Source organism: Solanum pennellii, chromosome 12, assembly GCF_001406875.1.
Source record: "Solanum pennellii chromosome 12, SPENNV200".
NCBI lineage: Eukaryota > Viridiplantae > Streptophyta > Magnoliopsida > Solanales > Solanaceae > Solanum > Solanum pennellii.
In genome coordinates, this window is record NC_028648.1 from 7,183,241 (window position 1) to 7,200,531 (window position 17,291).

Genomic DNA, 17,291 nt, shown 5'->3' on the forward strand with positions numbered 1-17,291 from the left:
GGGGGGGGAGGGGGGAGATTTTATTCTCTTGAAATTGATGTTCCAATGAACAAATTTAGTTTTTCTTATATATTGAAGAAAAAAAGTAGTTATAATAGTGACATCGTAATTCGTATAAGGAGCATTTTATATGTTCCTTCGTAAGTTATTGACATTGTTTTAAGTAAAGCACGTACAGTAATAACACAATATTATGTCATAGAAAATTCTGGTACGTAATGGGTAAAGTATCACACTCTACACATTTGTAAGATGTAACTCAACTTTCAATAAATTATAAGCTAACGATTGTAGATTATATTACATGCATGCAATCATATAAATTAACTCTAATCCCTATGAATCAACAATTACCATAAGTCATCAAGTTGCCCCAACTGGAAGAATAACTTAAGCTATGAAAGAAAAAGATTACAATTCGATAATTGATGATCCTGGGCATATTTATATGTCTAAGAGCCAAATAATATCATACTATAATTAGCTAAGTTGGAGGACAAGTTTTCATCTTATTGATAGTGTTTGAGTCATGTTAGCGCATTATGATTAACCAATATGATTAGTGATAATAGGTTCAAAGGATAAAAGAAAGTTCAAAGTGAGAAAATCCCTACCTTGGTATCCCCTCTGCGTCGTACAGAGTGAATTTATGTCTCTCTCGATGGCTGCTGAGAAAGAAAAGTATGTATCCTCTCTACGTCACAAAGAGGAAGAGTTCGGAAAATTGTGAAAAAGCAATGCACTTCCGCGTCGATGAGGTGGAGCCCAGATCAATGCATACTTTTTTCAAACTGTAAACAAACTTGAATTTTATTATTTCAAATTTTCTTTTTTTTTTTACTTTTGGAAAACGACGACTTGAGAACTTTACTTCAAATTTAGAATTCATTCATACTCTTTACTTTTATCGACTTCTCTTATGATTATTAAATACTTGAAGATTGAAAATCACATTATGAGTAATTAAATTCCCTTATTCTAGGATTGTGGCTACAATATGATTGTGTATAATTGAAATTTAGGGATTGAAGTTGGTTATGACATAAATTACTCTTTTATTCTTGATTTGGTATTTCATGGTTGACCATTATTGAAATAAACTTATTGTTCAAACTGAACTCAGAAAAGGAATAAGAGGATAGAATGTTGGACAAAAGGAGCATGATCTTCTTTAGGAACTAGGGTTGATTTGTATCTGGAATAGCGATATACCTAGATACTTTGCTTGATTACAAACCTAGATGTAAATGTAATGCTCAACAATTGGTTCAATTTATTTCCGCTCAAAGATGTAGTTAAACTAGACGATTAGAGGTCTGGACACCATGGTCATACATTTTACCTAATAAATCTGTGATTTGATAACCAATTGAAGTCCACAAAAGAATATATTATGCTTGAATTCAAAGGATATAATCATATTTGTTTATATACTTTTATTCATTAATATAAAGTGAATATACAAGAAATATATATATTTGTATTTGTTGATGCAATCGTATTCGTCAAAACAAAACACAAATTAATTGTGAATCACACTAGATACATGCATATTGTATTTGGTATAATTCACATGTATTTAAGATATCTATTAAATAAGAGAGTACGTGAGCGTCATGAGAGGGAAGCGAGGAAGATTTGTATATGTATCACATATACGTGCGAATCTACTTGGATACATTGTATCTAGAACAAATCACACCTAATTTTGACATCATGTATCCCGAGTTACATGTATCTTGACGCAAAAATTTTAAATTTGTAATAGTACAAACTAGAACGTATCTAAACAAGTGAAATTAAACAAAATATAGTTAAGGTGAAAAAACTCTAGCCATTTTTAGAGGGTCCAAGTTTGAAGCATTAGCATTCCCAAGGCCCACATAGTATTTTGGGTTGATACCAAAGAGAAGAAGGAATATGTAGATTTGATTATTAGGCCCAAATTTCGACCCGCTGGGTTATCTTCTTCAGCCATGGCGATTGAAGCACTCTGTATTTTCCTTTCCTTTCCCTATCTCTCCACCCCAATATTTGGAGTCTAAACTCCATTTTTATGGTTAAGTAAGTTTCATACTTCTTCCAATTTTTGTACACTTTTATTTGATTGTTTACTGTAAACATTTGCTATTGTAGTAATTTCATAACAATTATCATGGAAACAGCTGTTATTAACACATTCCCTAGCTTCCATATACCTCCTTCCTACATCACAATGAAAAATTACTTGCTCTTTTATCCTGTAAAGACTGCATTTTTAACTAGTAATTCAAGAATTAAGTTATCCTCTAAGTTTCATATATGTTGCTTAGATCCTTCTAGAAGTCACAATTCTATAGGAACTAAAACTTTGGTTGAAAAAGAAGTAGAAGAAGAAGGTGAGGAGGAGGAGGAGGGTTGTATTGGTAGTAAAAATCAGGTGGGTGAGGAACCGTCCGACGCGGATTGGGAAGCAAAGTTCCTTGGAAAGATGGAGTCATCTGGAGATGTTTTACCTGAAAAGAAGAAAAAGAAAGTAAATTCTAGATTGCTTAAGAATACAGAAACAATGCATTGGTGTATGAATGCTAGGAAAGTTGCTCTTAAGTCTATTGAAGCTAGAGGATTGACTCCTGTTATAAAGAGTATGGTTGGTGGAAATAAAAAGATTAAAAAGAAGAAGAAGAAGAAGATGAAGTCTAAGGTTGATAAGAAAAGCCTCGATGAAGAAATTGATGGAGAGTTGGAATTTGACTCGGATGATGAGGATTTCGATTTGGATGTTGAAGTTCCTTTAGGTAATAGAAATGACCTTAAAATGACAGTAAGCATGTTTGCTGATGGTATGTTTGAGGAACAGAAAGCTAAAAACATGGAAACGTTTGTTCAAAGGCTATCTGAATTTGCAGGACCATCGAATCGTAAGAAAGAAATTAGCTTGAATAAAGCAATTGTTGAAGCACTGACAGCTGAAGAAGTGTTAGAAGTCACTTCTGAGACAGTCTCAGCTGTTGTGAAAGGGCTTACCCCATCGCCTCTTTCTCCATTAAATATAGCCACATCATTGCATAGGATAGCGAAGAACATGGAGAAAGTTTCAATGACTAGGAGTAGGAGGTTGGCATTTGCTCGCCAAAGAGAGATGTGTATGCTTGTCAGCATTGCTATGACTGCTTTGCCTGAGTGCTCAGGACAGGGTGTTTCAAATATTGCGTGGGCACTGTCAAAAATTGGTGGTGAGCTTCTCTATTTGACAGAAATGGACAGAGTGGCAGAAGTAGCGTCTGCTATGGTTGAGGAGTTCAATTCACAAAATGTTGCCAATATAGCTGGAGCCTTTGCGTCAATGCAGCACTCTGCTCCAGAACTGTTTTCGGGGTTAGCAAGAAGGGCCTCGGACATAATTCATACTTTTCAGCCTCAAGAAATTGCTCAAGTCTTGTGGGCTTTTGCTTCTCTGTACGAGCAACCTGGTCCCATGCTTGATGCACTTGATAATGTTTTTAGTGATGGCAATCAGTTCAAATGCCGCTTGAAAGATGATAAATTACTTCATAGTAAAGAAAGAGCACCAGATGGAACTGCAGATGTTGATTCTAGAGCAATTAACTCTCCCGTGCTAAGTTTTGATAGGGATCAGCTAGGTAATATATCATGGTCTTATGCTGTTCTTGGGCAGATGAATCGAGTTTTTTTCGCCAATATATGGAATGCTCTCAGCTATTTTGAGGAGCAACGGATATCTGAGCAGTATAGAGAAGACATTATGTTTGCTTCCCAAGTTCATCTTGTGAACCAATGTCTCAAGCTAGAGTACTCACATCTTGACTTATCCCTGAAAGGTGAATTGGAGGAAAAAATTTCCAGTGCTGGAAGGACAAAACGGTTCAATCAGAAGGTTACTTCGTCATTTCAGAAGGAGATTGCTCGCCTTCTTGTAAGCACTGGGCTAGACTGGGTAAGAGAACATGCCGTGGATGGTTATACCTTGGACGCAGCGGTCATTGACAAAAGAGTTGCTCTTGAGATAGATGGCCCTACTCATTTCTCAAGGAACGCAGGTGTTCATAGCTTCTTATTAATTCATTATAATCTGCAGACCTGTTAGTATCATGATCTTTCTTAATAATCCGTTTTCCAAATCATTCAAAAGTTTCATTTTTCTGAAATCTGTGATGACGTAATTACCTCCCTTGCAGGATCCCCCTTGGGACATACAATGCTAAAGCGGAGATTTATCACTGCTGCTGGTTGGAAGCTCGTATCTGTCCCTCATCAGGAAGTAAGTTTTGGCATATTTTCTCTTATGATCAGTTATATCTGATTGAAGATTATTGGCATTCTTATCTTAGTAAAGCTGAATGAGAGATGTTTTTGTGAACTACTTCTCATCTTCCGCTTCCTGCCCCAAAAAGAGGGAGAAAAGTAGTTTAACATGGGAAACACTGAAGGATTTCCATCCAACATTAGGTTCACTCACTCTTGAACAATAACGATTTCAAGTACTATATTATAAACAAACACTGTCAATATGATTACTGTAGAACTGAAACTTGAAGGAAACAGAAACAACACAGAAGCATGAGTAAAAGATAAAGAAGGGGATGAGGATCAGAACACAAGGGTGAGAATAAGAAATTTCTATAACTTGTTGCCTACCCTAACTCATCCTCAGTTTAGCTACTTATACCAACTCCCAGCACATGTGTCGCCCTTTACGTATTTTGTCCGAGTCACTACAAAATCAGTTAACTTCTTTGGCACAGTCCTCATATGCGTATTCTCCTTGGCGCCACATTCAGGTTATCCAGTTCAGCAGAATGTGGGTCCACAACACACTCCCTTGGATTCAATGTTTTCCACCGTCAATCATCAGTTAATGAGAAACTAAATGTCAGAGAGAAAATAGACAGACAGATTGACAAGTGTGAGACAAACAAAGCTTGCAGGAAGAAAGGGTCTGGGTTTAGCATTATACTTCACCTCTCTGTCTTCCAAAAATATGAGCAAACCAAGTGATATTGTGATAGCAAGCCTCCATGTCTATTCCCCCAGTTATCCCCTGATTCCCTTCATATATCAAACACACAGCCTTAAGAGTCCATTGGGTTGACCCTATCTTGCTGATGGGTATGTTTAGGACGTCTTATCTATTTTGAAAGGTGACAACTATTGGCTTCCTATGAACATTACCGTAACATCCATTTGCTGTGTGCCAGACCATGTAAGCCCATGGCAAGTTGTTCCCCAGAAGTTTTGGGGTGTTATGGCGAACTTGAAGGAAAAAAAATTCACAGTTATCTTTTTTCAGGGAGAGGAAATAAGTTACTAAAATCATTCTCTTCTTGCAAGGGCTGTTTTAATATATGCATAGTTCCCTTGGTGTTATTATGATAGAAGGGCAATTCAATCAAATAAAGAAAACTATTCAAAGCAGCTTCAATTATTAGATGTTGGTCTGATGTTATATTTACCTTCTTCCACACATATTAACAATTTGTGAACATAATTCATGGACACAAATCTTTTTTCATTTCTTTTTGCATGTAAAATGTAAAAAGGAAAAATCACAATTTGACTAGCCCTTCCTCGCAATTTGACATAGTCCTTGCTGATTGTAATTTTGCAGTGGGAAGAGCTCAAAGGAGGGTTTGAGCAGTTAGAGTATCTCCGCGGCATTATCAAAGATCATTTCGATGAAGGGAGCTTCAATGTGGAAATGGAAGATGGTCATTGAAGTATAGAATAGGAAAACCATTACTGTATTTTATTGTGCTTCACTCATTCCTTGTCCGTTCCTTTGTCATATAGCATGTTTATACTTCTCTTACTATTCAAAGTTTAAATGTCTTCAGAATTTAGAATTCTATACTAATGTGAATGACTTCTAAATTTTGATAAATTAATAATGTAAACCACTAAATTTTGTGGTAAGCCTGCTTTTTTTTTTCCTGTATCCTTCGTCAAAGCAACAAAAATTCTTGTTCTGTTGAGTTGATAATGTTGCTATTGTGAAGTCCTCTTTGTGAGGTATTATTAAGTCACTTGTACTTGAAGATCGAGATTTACAAACTTCCTACTGAATATCAATCCTTGATGTCGTTGAGATCTCTTTTAACGGTCATGGAGTCAGTATACTTGTTATAGAAGCACTCATACAGTACGAGGCATGCAGACTCTAAAAGGACTAAACTTTGTATAATGTATGCATACCACACAACCTTTTATTTTGGGTTCAATATATATGCTGCAGAACTTATAATTTTGCTAGTTATTCTGCTGCTACTGGCTTTTTATGCAGGTATCTTCTTCACCCAAGGCATGAAGTTGTTCCTGTGTTCTGAGATGATCTGGCTTATTCTATATACAAGTAACTACTTTATCAAGGTGTAAAGGCGTCGTTTCCAAAGGTAACTGGTTAGGTTGACGAAAATGCAGTCAGCAAATAACTCATTGGAAAAGAAGCTTGAAATCTTGACAAAAGAATTTTGTTTTGCTTCAGGGATCAAGACTGATACTATAATGTAGTAGTTTTTGTTTCCAGTGTGTTTGTATATTATTTTTAAGAGATAATTTGCAGAAATATCGCTTGTATGTTTTCTCCTTGCATTGTTAGAAAAAATAACGCATGCAGTAGTTTTGTGTCGTATTAGTATCTTGTTTGGTATGTTTTTTTAGCTATGTATTAACTAATTCAAGAGTTATAAACTAATCTGTATTGAGGTGGTGTTTTACTACATGCATTAAATTAGTTAATGACATAACTACCCCTCAAATTCATCTCCAGGCATTTCCCAAAAGGGTATTTTTGGAAACAAAACATATAGAGATCATGCAATACATTTTATTTTTAAACACACCAAACCAAAACATAAGATATATATATATTCTTATCATAACTAATCGAGTACAGTTATTATTAGTACACTCTATTCAACATTATTCTAGGATCTAGAGTATGTAAACAATGTATGTGGTGTATTGTATAATAGACCACATGAATGTAACTGAAAAAGACATGTGTTAGTTAGTCCAAGATCCTCGTACTCCCTTTGATCTGTTCTACATATCAGGTAATTCTTTCTTTGTTTTTTTCTTTTTGTTGTTGTTGATCATGTTCTAAGCTATGTCATCTCCACGAAAATCGGAAAAAAATTGCAGGTCTTCCCGAGACAAAGACAAGGAAGACAAAGAAGACGAGGAAAAAGGTGGATTCGTTCATAAAGTTAAGGACTTCATCGAAGATGTTGGTGATAAAATTGAAGAAAAAGTAGGATTTGGGAAACCAACTGCAGATGTTACTGCAGTTCATTTCCCTCATATCAATCTAAAGAAGGCAGAAATAGTAGCAGATGTGTTAGTGAAGAATCCAAATCCCATTCCAATCCCTCTCATCGATATAAATTACTTGATCGAGAGTGATGGAAGGAAACTGATCTCAGGTTTGATCCCTGATGCTGGAACAATTCATGCACATGGTTCAGAAACTGTGAAAATACCAGTGAATTTGGTATATGATGATATAAAAGATACGTATCGTGATATAAAGACTGGAAGTGTTATTCCTTATCGGATAAAAGTAGACCTCATTGTTGATGTACCTGTTTTTGGTAGACTTACTCTACCTCTTGAGAAAAAAGGCGAGATTCCTATACCTCATAAGCCCGATATTGATGTTGAGAAAATACATTTTCAGAAATTTTCTTCTGAAGAAACAATAGCTGTTCTTAAATTGAGACTAGAGAACAAGAATGACTTTGATCTCGCGGTTAATGGACTTGATTATGATGTTTGGTTATCTGATGTTAACGTTGGTGGTGCTGATTTAGAGAAATGTGCGAAGATTGGGAAGAATGGAGTCAGCTATATGGATCTTCCTATTACTTTCAGGCCGAAAGATTTTGGTTCTGCTCTTTGGGATATGCTTAGAGGGAGAGGAACAGGCTATACCATGAAAGGTCATGTTAACGTGGACACGCCATTTGGTGCAATGAAGTTACCAATTAGTAAGGAGGGTGGAACAACGCGTCTTAAGAAGAACAAAGAAGATGGTGGATCAAATGATGATGACGATGAAAATGAGGTTAGTTAATGTTACGTTATTTTAGCTTTAAGAGAAACTCCGTGTTCATCTTTAGTTTAACTTGTTGGTTTGAACTCTGTGTATTACAATTCATTGCTATACTTCAACTTCGGATCTTACATTGTCATATCAAGTCATGAATAATGTGGGGCTCATATTGTTCGTGTAACGACTCCTCTTTGCCTATGAAATGATCGTTGTATAACTATCTATTGTTGATCACTTAAAGTCTCACACTACATGATCATTGTCTGTGGATGGGCTATTGTAATCATCTACTGGTCCCCTACCAAATTGGGAGGGTGAAGCTAGATTTCGTTTAACCACTAGACAACGCGGGACCTTCTAAGCCCATGCTGTCATTTAGCTACTAGACTGGAAAGTCCATTTGCAATGCAGGGGCGGAGCCACCTTAGACAAAGGGTGATCTGGTGTGCGTCCTTCATCAGAAAATTATGTTGTGTATAGAGACTAAATGTTAGCTATTACGAGTCTTAAACAATGTGTTGCTTAAGCATTTCCTTTTATGTATTTTACAGGATTAATGAAGTTGGAAGAGGAATATTAACTTCTTGAGGTCCCAAAAATAATTGTTGATTGAAGGCATGGTGGTGAAATTAATATTATTTTGCTAAAGGGACTAATTGGTTCATTTTTCTTATCTTCTATTTCTCCATGACTTCTTATCTTTTGCCATAACATATTGGAATAATCAGGAGTATATCGAGTCGGATATGAATCGGATAAAAATAGATAAAATATTCGATTCTACTTAATAGGATGAAAATGGGTGAACTCAATGGATACTATGGGATCCATATTACGGACATTATGTATTTTTTATGTAGAGAAATATGTACTTCAATTACAATATTTTATTCTGCTCTTTTTCTTTTTTAAAACGTGTTTAATAAGAAGAAAAATAGTTTTATTATTTTTTTATTGAAAATATCTTTTGAAAAATGAGTGGTCCTAAATTGAGGTCGATAAGTTATAGTTCGGGTAATGGATCATGGTTGGGAGTCTATCTTTTGAAAAATGAGTAGTCCTAAATTGAGGTCGATAAGTTATAGTTCGGATAATGGATCAAGGTTGGGAGTCACTGTCAGAAGTTGAATCACAAGTTTGGACTCAGTTTCGGATAGTGAGGTTTAAGGGACGTACTTTTTAAAAATATTTTTCTGATTTAAGAAAAGTTTTGATTTTTTTTCCTTTACTTTATGTGTGGAAATCACTTTTTTCTAAATTAGAGAAAAATAAGTTTATTTTGAAGAATATTTAAATTAATCAAACGTGAAAAAATTAGAAAATATTTAATGTAGAGAAAATACTTATGTTCAATTAGTATTCTACAATTTTAAACGTACATAAATATACACTTAAATTAATATAAAATTAGTTTAACTAAACTATTTTGCAATCTTTTCAATTTCAAAATGAAAAGCTCAAAATCACAATACAATATTATTTTTAAATTTTTTTATTTTATACCAAATCAAATTTAGATACTTCAATTGGACCAAAAGAGTATTAAATTTTTGAATTACTTTACACGGTGTAATGTAGAATGGCAGTGATTCTGTAAGATTTTTTGATATATTAGAATAGTCAGATGTCAGTTCTTTTTATTTGGTCATTTTGTGGTGAAGATTGTGTAAATCTAAAGTGGTTAGAGACGTAAATGTACAAAAATGGTTACATACATTGAACAGTAAAAAGAAAAATAATTGGGTTTATTCGACGGTAAATTAAATATTTATACCATCTAGTATATAAAATTTGTCATATAGAATAAGTTCTATATTTTATATTTGATTATTTTAAATTTTCGATAATGATGGTGTTTACTATTAAGAAAGATGCAATATGTGTATGGTTCAATTGGTTTGTCACGTTACTTCTAAGTGATCTTCAATGATTTTCTTTTGTATTATATATTAACAGTTAAATCGATAAGTTAAATCAATAATGACCAATAACTAATAAATTTGTACTATCTGTGTCCACTTTTAATTGTCATATTATACTTTTTGAAAGGCAATTTGATTGATTTTCAAAGTTAAATTAAATTACGTTAGTTTCATATTTGAAAATTAAAAATTAGATATTAAAAAGTTATACGAAAAGTCGAATAATACTACATATTGCAATTTTTTTGCATATCAATAGAGGATCGATACACTTCGTTGTCCATTCCATGGACAACTCCTTCCTCTTAGGACTGTCGGGGAGTCGGCGGCTCCAACCAAAAGTAGAAAATTGTAAAAAATATATCATAAAATATTAATCAGAGTCCTTGTAATTTGAGTCTAAAAAGATCATGACAAAAAATAATAGACGGAGAAAGTAACTGATAAATCGACATCTTAATGATTCTATAATAATTTAATCTGTCTACAAAACAATAACTAATACATCAAATCGATAAAGTTCGAAATCAAACCAAACCAACCGCTAACAATCGACCTCTTCATTATTCTTACGTAATTAAGTTCACATTTAGCCACAAATTTAATTCCTATTTAGTCTTTCATTTTGGTAAAATTTGTCAACTTATTTGCCTTTGACAATATGGGAAAGTTGCTTAACACTTGCCCATCTTTAATCAATTCCTTGAACCTTCAACATCAATATTCTTTATTATTTTTCCCATGTGAAAAATAAGTGATTTAGAATGGAGTCATGGACTAATGGTAAATCTTTTCAACTTTAGATTAATTTAAAAAAATTTATGTGATGGTAACAATTTATTCAAAATTTGTTTATTTCAACAGTAGTTTTTAAAAGAAGTGCTTTATATTTGCTTAGTAGGAAAGAGACTCAAGTATATTAGTAACCTAAAACAAAAATTAAATGGAGTCTTAAATTTGTTAATAATTTTTATATAATTGATTTTTTCTAATTTTCAATTGATATATAACCATTGTTATTTTAAATTTTTTTTATGAGATATAGTAGTTTAAATATGTCAAATTTCTTCTAATAATTCCTTCATTTTTCATAAAAAATTTACTTTTTCTACAAATAATTTCAATATTTGTTAAAATAATAGCTTATAACCTATTATTATTAAAAATGAGACCCCTTAAATTTAAGGGCCTAAGACATATGTCTTTTTTAACACTGTTGAGTCATCCTATTACTTAGTTAATTTGGAAAATATAAATGTAATATTTAGAGTAGTAACTTATATTTGACTAAGATTTCAAAAGTGTTTCTCGAATATATATTATATTTTCTCCTTCTATTAAAAAAAATGAATTTCCCTAAAAGTTTGGTCAAATTTCCCTAACACTTATTTGGACAAGAAGTCTTGGTATTAATAAAATGATGGAATTATGTGGTGAGTGTAGTTTTATAGATAAATTTTGATTCATTGAATTAAAAATGAAATTTACATATAATAATATAAAATATGTGTGTGGTTTAAATTAGATAAAGTGCAATAAATTTTTTATTTTGGTGTTCTTAAAGGCCTTTGGTAGAGGAGTTTGAAGGAAGGAAGACATGTCACTTTTGTGTTTTAACACAAGATTACTAATTTTGGAATTATTATTCCATAAAAAGTTGAAATAAAAAAAATATTACCATGGTGATTAAACAATAAGAAATTTAAACTAGATAAATACCTAAATAAATTTAAGTCAATGAAATCAGATACTATACATAAAAATTTAGAAGAGTTGTAATCTCAAAATTATTCTTAATAAGTGATTACAACTAATTTCATTGCTTTCAATTGCTTGATTAAAATTATTATATAAAACACGCATAATCTCTCGTTGGTCACATAGACACTTCCATAAATTTGTGGTATTAGATTAAACCATATTATTGTTAAATTATCGGTCTTATTGAAATTGATATTTTTTATCCTCTATATTACTTACACAATTACTTATATTTGTGTGTCTATCGGAAACACGAGCAACTCCTTAAGAATCCTTTCTTAGAACATGAACATGTTTGGTTATTTGAAGGTCAAAAATACTTATTTAAATCAAAAAATATTTTTATTTTTAAAAATTAAATATTTAATAAATCAGTAAAATTACTTTTAAAAATAGGATCCTTGGTTTAGGTGATTTTAGTTATTTATATATTCCTTACATTAAATAAATGGATCTTAAAGATTTTAGATATTATTTTGAATTTCCATAAAGAGCCTAAATAGAAAACACTTCTAATGATTAATATTCTTGGAATTAGTTAAAATGCTATTAAGAGATAATATTCAAAATAATAATTCAAAACAAAACAATTATTCACACTTTATTATTATATTGTTATTATGAAATATAGTCTTGTGATTATGGGACTTGGATGTTTCTTGTTTTTTTTTTGAGATTATATAATTTAATTGTAAGGTGACAAGAAGGGATGTCATACATGTGCAATTGGCAAGTGTGTGGTATTTATATTAGGCAAAGCTTCTCTCTTCAATTTCCATCTAAACCAGCCCCTAGTTTTGGCTTCTCTTTTTAGTGGATTTTGGTTTGGTAATTGTCAAATTGGACACTTGATAAGATTTTTGTTTTATATTAAGCTAATTTTTTAAAATTTTGTATACCTAAACAAATAGGCAACATGACATTAGGTGTTAGAATTTTATTCTTGTATGAAATTGTTACCTTTTGAATGAATACGAATATGAATTTAAATTAATCAGGTCATTAAATTTTAAAAAAAATTATAATTAAGATATACTTTGCACTTCAATACTTATCAAGTTAATCAAATAATTCAAACAAGCTCTTTTAGTGTTTGATGGCTTAGTATTTGAGTCAAAAGAAGTGTCCCTTAATGGTAAAATACAAAAGGGAAGAAGTATTATATTCCAAAAAAAAAAAAATCTCGCAATTATAATTGATTTTTCTACTTACTTTTTAATGTAATATCAAACAATATAAAAAAAAATCATATTTCCTCAAGACAAATACTAAAGTAGAAATGGAGACTATAAAGACGGGGACAAAAATAAGAATAGATCATATTAGAGGTGGGAGGAAGACGATTAAAATAAAATGTCATTTGTTAAATTTATTATAAAATTGTATTTTTTTTAGATAACCTGATAATAATAGTGTTGCTATATCTAGGCAAACTTTTTAATATTCTTTACGTGAATACGAGTCTTAATTCATCCATATATGCATTCTTATAACATTTAAATGGAAAACAATGGCCGGTGGGAAGTCATTTTATTGAATTTATTTATAAATACATTGTAACTAAGGTATGATATATTGTTACTCAAAACTCATCATGAATATTTGGTTTAGAAGAAAAATTAGATTAGTTAGGTAAATCCAATTTAAGAGATTTAGAAGCAACAAAATATTATTAGTCTCACGTGTTCATCATGCTTTTTTGTTCCCAAAATTCCATATATCATGTCAAATTTGTGGACCAAATTAATAAATTAAAACCAAATACAAGTATTAGCTCACGTTGCCATGATGCATGTCTCAAATACAAGCAATTTAATAAAATTTATATTTAGTGGTTATGTACTTATTTTTAATATTATAATTTATAATCGAAGAAGACCCTTAAAGTTATGAAATGTTTGTAATTATTGAATTATGGTTATGAAATTCAAATAATTATTGTGCTATTCTTAGCAATATTGAATTTTCAATGTTAAATCAAAATTAATCTAAATAATATACAAATTTCAAATTGTTGAACATGAATTTAAAAAATCTGAATTAACAAAATCACAACTTAATAAGAATGTCAAGAACCTAAATATTTATAAATTTCAATTGAATTGACTTTACTTATACGAATAGTGGACATAAAATAGTCATTTCAAAAAGAAGTCAAAATTCATCATTATATATATTTTGGCGAATAAAATATCTACTTTATCACAAATTCAAGTTCATACACGTTACAACACATAGTAAAACACTAAATTAATGGATGAAAACTAATTTAAAAAAATTACTATATCATACGTCTCAAATTATATGAGTTAGTTTGATTTGACACAAAACTTAAAAAAAAAGAATTCTTTTTGAAACTTATAATTTAAAAGTAAGTCATAAATATTTATTTAGCTTGAAATTATTTTATCAAGCATAAAGTGTGCATTTTCAAAAAGTTATTACTACATATAGAAACATATCTTTTTTTATTGACTAAGAAGGAAAGTAAAATTATATAAATTAGAATAGAGAAAATAATATAATTATGCATGTTAACTATGTTACTCATTGCACCTTGTTGAATTCTCAACACAATCTTTACAGGAACGTATCTAAGAGGGTATCATCGGGTTCACGTGAACTCATTATATTTTTCTTTTGAGATTATATATACTAGTGTTATATTGTTCGTAGTATTATATGATGCGATGATAACATAGTGCACCTTTATACATTAAGTTAGAAATTTGAATTTTATATTTATCTTATTTTATTTTTCTTTCTAAAATAAGATAACACATCTCTAAGTGGTTACTGACAACACTTTTAACATTTTAAATAATTTTATATCGAACCAATTAAATTTATGTTTTCAATTAATTTTTTTAATAATAATATACTTATTATCTCAAAATTCTGATTACGCCTCAATAACATAAAGTTACGGAGTTTGGTCCCCCATGAATTTGAATATACTTTAATTTGTAGAAGGAGGAATTTTATTAGCCAAAAGCGGCGTCGCATGCAATAAACGTGAAAAGTATAAATAAATATAATATATAGTAAGCAGACGCTGCGGTTGACCAAATGACTAATGCCTACTTCAATTCTTCAATTTCTTCACTTCTAATAGTAAAATTCCCTTAAAAAAATTAACCTACCACAAACTTTAATTTGAGTAATATTTAAATAGATAAATAAATCAAGAAAGCGGGTTCATGTAAATAATTAAGACCTCGTAAATAATAACATTCCTTCTCCATATGAAGGTTGGAATTAAAAATAATCGTTGAGTGAATTGTATCTTTTTTGTTTTAATTAACCTAAAAAAATGTTTAATTTGTTTTAATTTATATGAAAATATTTAATTAGGTGTGAAGTTAAAAAAAAAAGGAAGAAAAAACTAAAACTTTGTAATTTTAAAAATATGATAATATTTAAATGGTTATAGAACTTTTGAAACTTAAATTTTAGAGCTTGTTTGGATTGACTTATTTTAGTTGTTTTTAAGTTAAAATAGTTGTAAAACATTTTTGGAGTATTTCGATTAATTTAAAAAATGTTTATAAATATTTGATTTTAAGCTAAAATGATAAAAATACAAATTCATTAGTTAAATCACTAATTTATGAATTTTGACTATAAGTCAAAAAGTCAATTCAAACAGAGTTTTAGACATGTTACTATATTATCATACGAATTACGCTTTTTGTTCACTTTTATTTTTCCAATATTTTAAAAATATTTTTTTATTTTCACTTGTTATTATTTAACATATAAAAAAAATTATATTTTACCCTTAGATCTAATTTCTTAGTGCAAAATAATGTTTCTAGATATAAAATATCAATTAATAGAAATAATGTGGTAAAATAATCAAATCAATCATGATAATTCTTAATGAATATATAAAGTTTAAATGTGATATACAAAAATAAATTAAAGAATTAATTATTAAAATAAATATGACGTTTAAATAAATTATCTTTACTAATAATATTAATTAGCTTTTACTTTTTCCAAACTTTTTTTAAAACTAGAGATAATTAAAATTATCATTAAGGACACGCATAATTTTGAAATTAAAAAATTAATACATTTTTAAACTTAAATTTTTTTTTTTGAACCTAAAAAAATATCAGAAATTCATTTTACTTTAAAATGAAGGAAGAATCATTTTATTCAAAACATACTAGTAAAAGAATAATTACATGTGAAATAAAACGGAAAGAGTAAGCATTAAAACTTATAAAAATCCACCAACATCATACCTAATATAAAATCCACAAAAAGAAATTAGGGAAAGATCAAGATCCAAGTATTATATAATAGTCTCCATATTAAAGTTTGACTAAATTTAAATTCGTGCTTAAAAATCCTATATTAAGAAATATAAAGCACTTGCATTTCAAGTATATGCGAGTCCCCACGTTACATAACAAAAGAAACTTTGTTATCTATGAAGACTCGAACCCGAGACCTCTTAATTAAGAATTAAAAAAAAAATTACCATCAAACCACAATTCTTATTGGTAAGTATATGTAAGTCTAACTTTTACATGAAGAAGTTAGAAAATTTGTTTGTAAAAAAAACTCAATTCCCAAATATTCAAAAAATATATATTTTATCAGCCTCAGTTTGTACACTATCGTTCAAATTTAAAAGGTTAAAATAATTGAAAATTTAAGCACCAAGTCTTCAAATTTATTAACTATTTTCATATATATATAAATTTGACAATTATATAAAAAAATCAGTAAATTATAATAATTAAAATATTATTAAAAATTATTTTTTAAAAATTTTTCTTAATTAAATAAGCACAAAAAGTATTCATCCCAAAAACATAAAAAAGAAACTAAAAAGTTTGAATCTCAAAATTCGAAACGATATCCCATAAAAGGAAAGGGAGTATTTTGATGGGATGAGAGAGATAAAAAAGAAGATTGTGGAATGGGCATAGTCAGGGGCAGGGGTGAAGAACCTTGGGAGACATCCCTTAATTTTGTTTTTCCAAAAAGCATCAACTTGTCCCCACTTTCATAAACCCAAATACATTGAATCCATTACTTTCTCAACATATATACCACCACACACATCAACTTTTAAAATTAATCAAATACAAAACCTATTCCTCTCTCTAAAAAAATCAATCCAAATACCAATTTTGATCCACACAAAAAAAAACCCTAAAAATGGATGCAAGTGAAAGATCAACAACAACAACAAAAGTGTTTATGAAGAATCCATATAATTCAAGAAGATCAACAAATGGGAAAAAAGTATTTTCAATTAGTTATTTCAGTTTGGAGTCATTTCTTTTGCTAATTTGTTTATCAGCATCATTGTTACTTTTGCCATTGATTCTTCCACCATTACCACCACCACCATTTATGCTTCTATTACTTCCAATCTTTATTTTATCACTTCTTATGTTCTTGGCTTTTATGCCTTCTAATATCAAAAATGTGTCTTATAAATATGTATAATTTCTTTACCTAACAACCAAATATAGGTTTGTTTAATTATATTTTTTGTTTTTATACTTTTGAGCGTCAGAGAAATTAAATGTGTA

General features: G+C 30.1%; 2 protein-coding genes across 2 annotated transcripts; both read left to right on the forward strand.

Moving 5' to 3' along the window:
* The first annotated feature begins 1,935 nt into the window (after positions 1–1,935).
* LOC107007349 (RAP domain-containing protein, chloroplastic) lies at positions 1,936–5,920 on the forward strand. The gene is made up of 3 exons (XM_015205936.2): positions 1,936–4,040; positions 4,179–4,261; positions 5,609–5,920. Exons 1-3 carry the CDS (start codon positions 2,156–2,158, stop codon positions 5,714–5,716), a joined length of 2,076 nt encoding a protein of 691 aa, XP_015061422.1. The 5' UTR covers positions 1,936–2,155; the 3' UTR covers positions 5,717–5,920.
* Positions 5,921–7,075: 1,155 nt separating this feature from the next.
* On the forward strand, positions 7,076–8,940 carry LOC107006884. Its single transcript, XM_015205399.2, has 2 exons — positions 7,076–8,062; positions 8,602–8,940. Exons 1-2 carry the CDS (start codon positions 7,106–7,108, stop codon positions 8,605–8,607), a joined length of 963 nt encoding a protein of 320 aa, XP_015060885.1. The 5' UTR covers positions 7,076–7,105; the 3' UTR covers positions 8,608–8,940.
* Positions 8,941–17,291: the final 8,351 nt, after the last annotated feature.

What these genes read in the sequence shown, in the direction of transcription:
- LOC107007349 (XM_015205936.2), top strand. Translation starts at nt 2,156, where the DNA reads ATGGAAACAGCTGTTATTAACACATTCCCTAGCTTCCATATACCTCCT. An exon ending in TCATTTCTCAAGGAACGCAG is followed by an intron (nt 4,041 to 4,178) that starts GTGTTCATAGCT and finishes CCTCCCTTGCAG; the next exon opens with GATCCCCCTTGGGACATACA. An exon ending in TATCTGTCCCTCATCAGGAA is followed by an intron (nt 4,262 to 5,608) that starts GTAAGTTTTGGC and finishes GTAATTTTGCAG; the next exon opens with TGGGAAGAGCTCAAAGGAGG.
- LOC107006884 (XM_015205399.2), top strand. Translation starts at nt 7,106, where the DNA reads ATGTCATCTCCACGAAAATCGGAAAAAAATTGCAGGTCTTCCCGAGAC.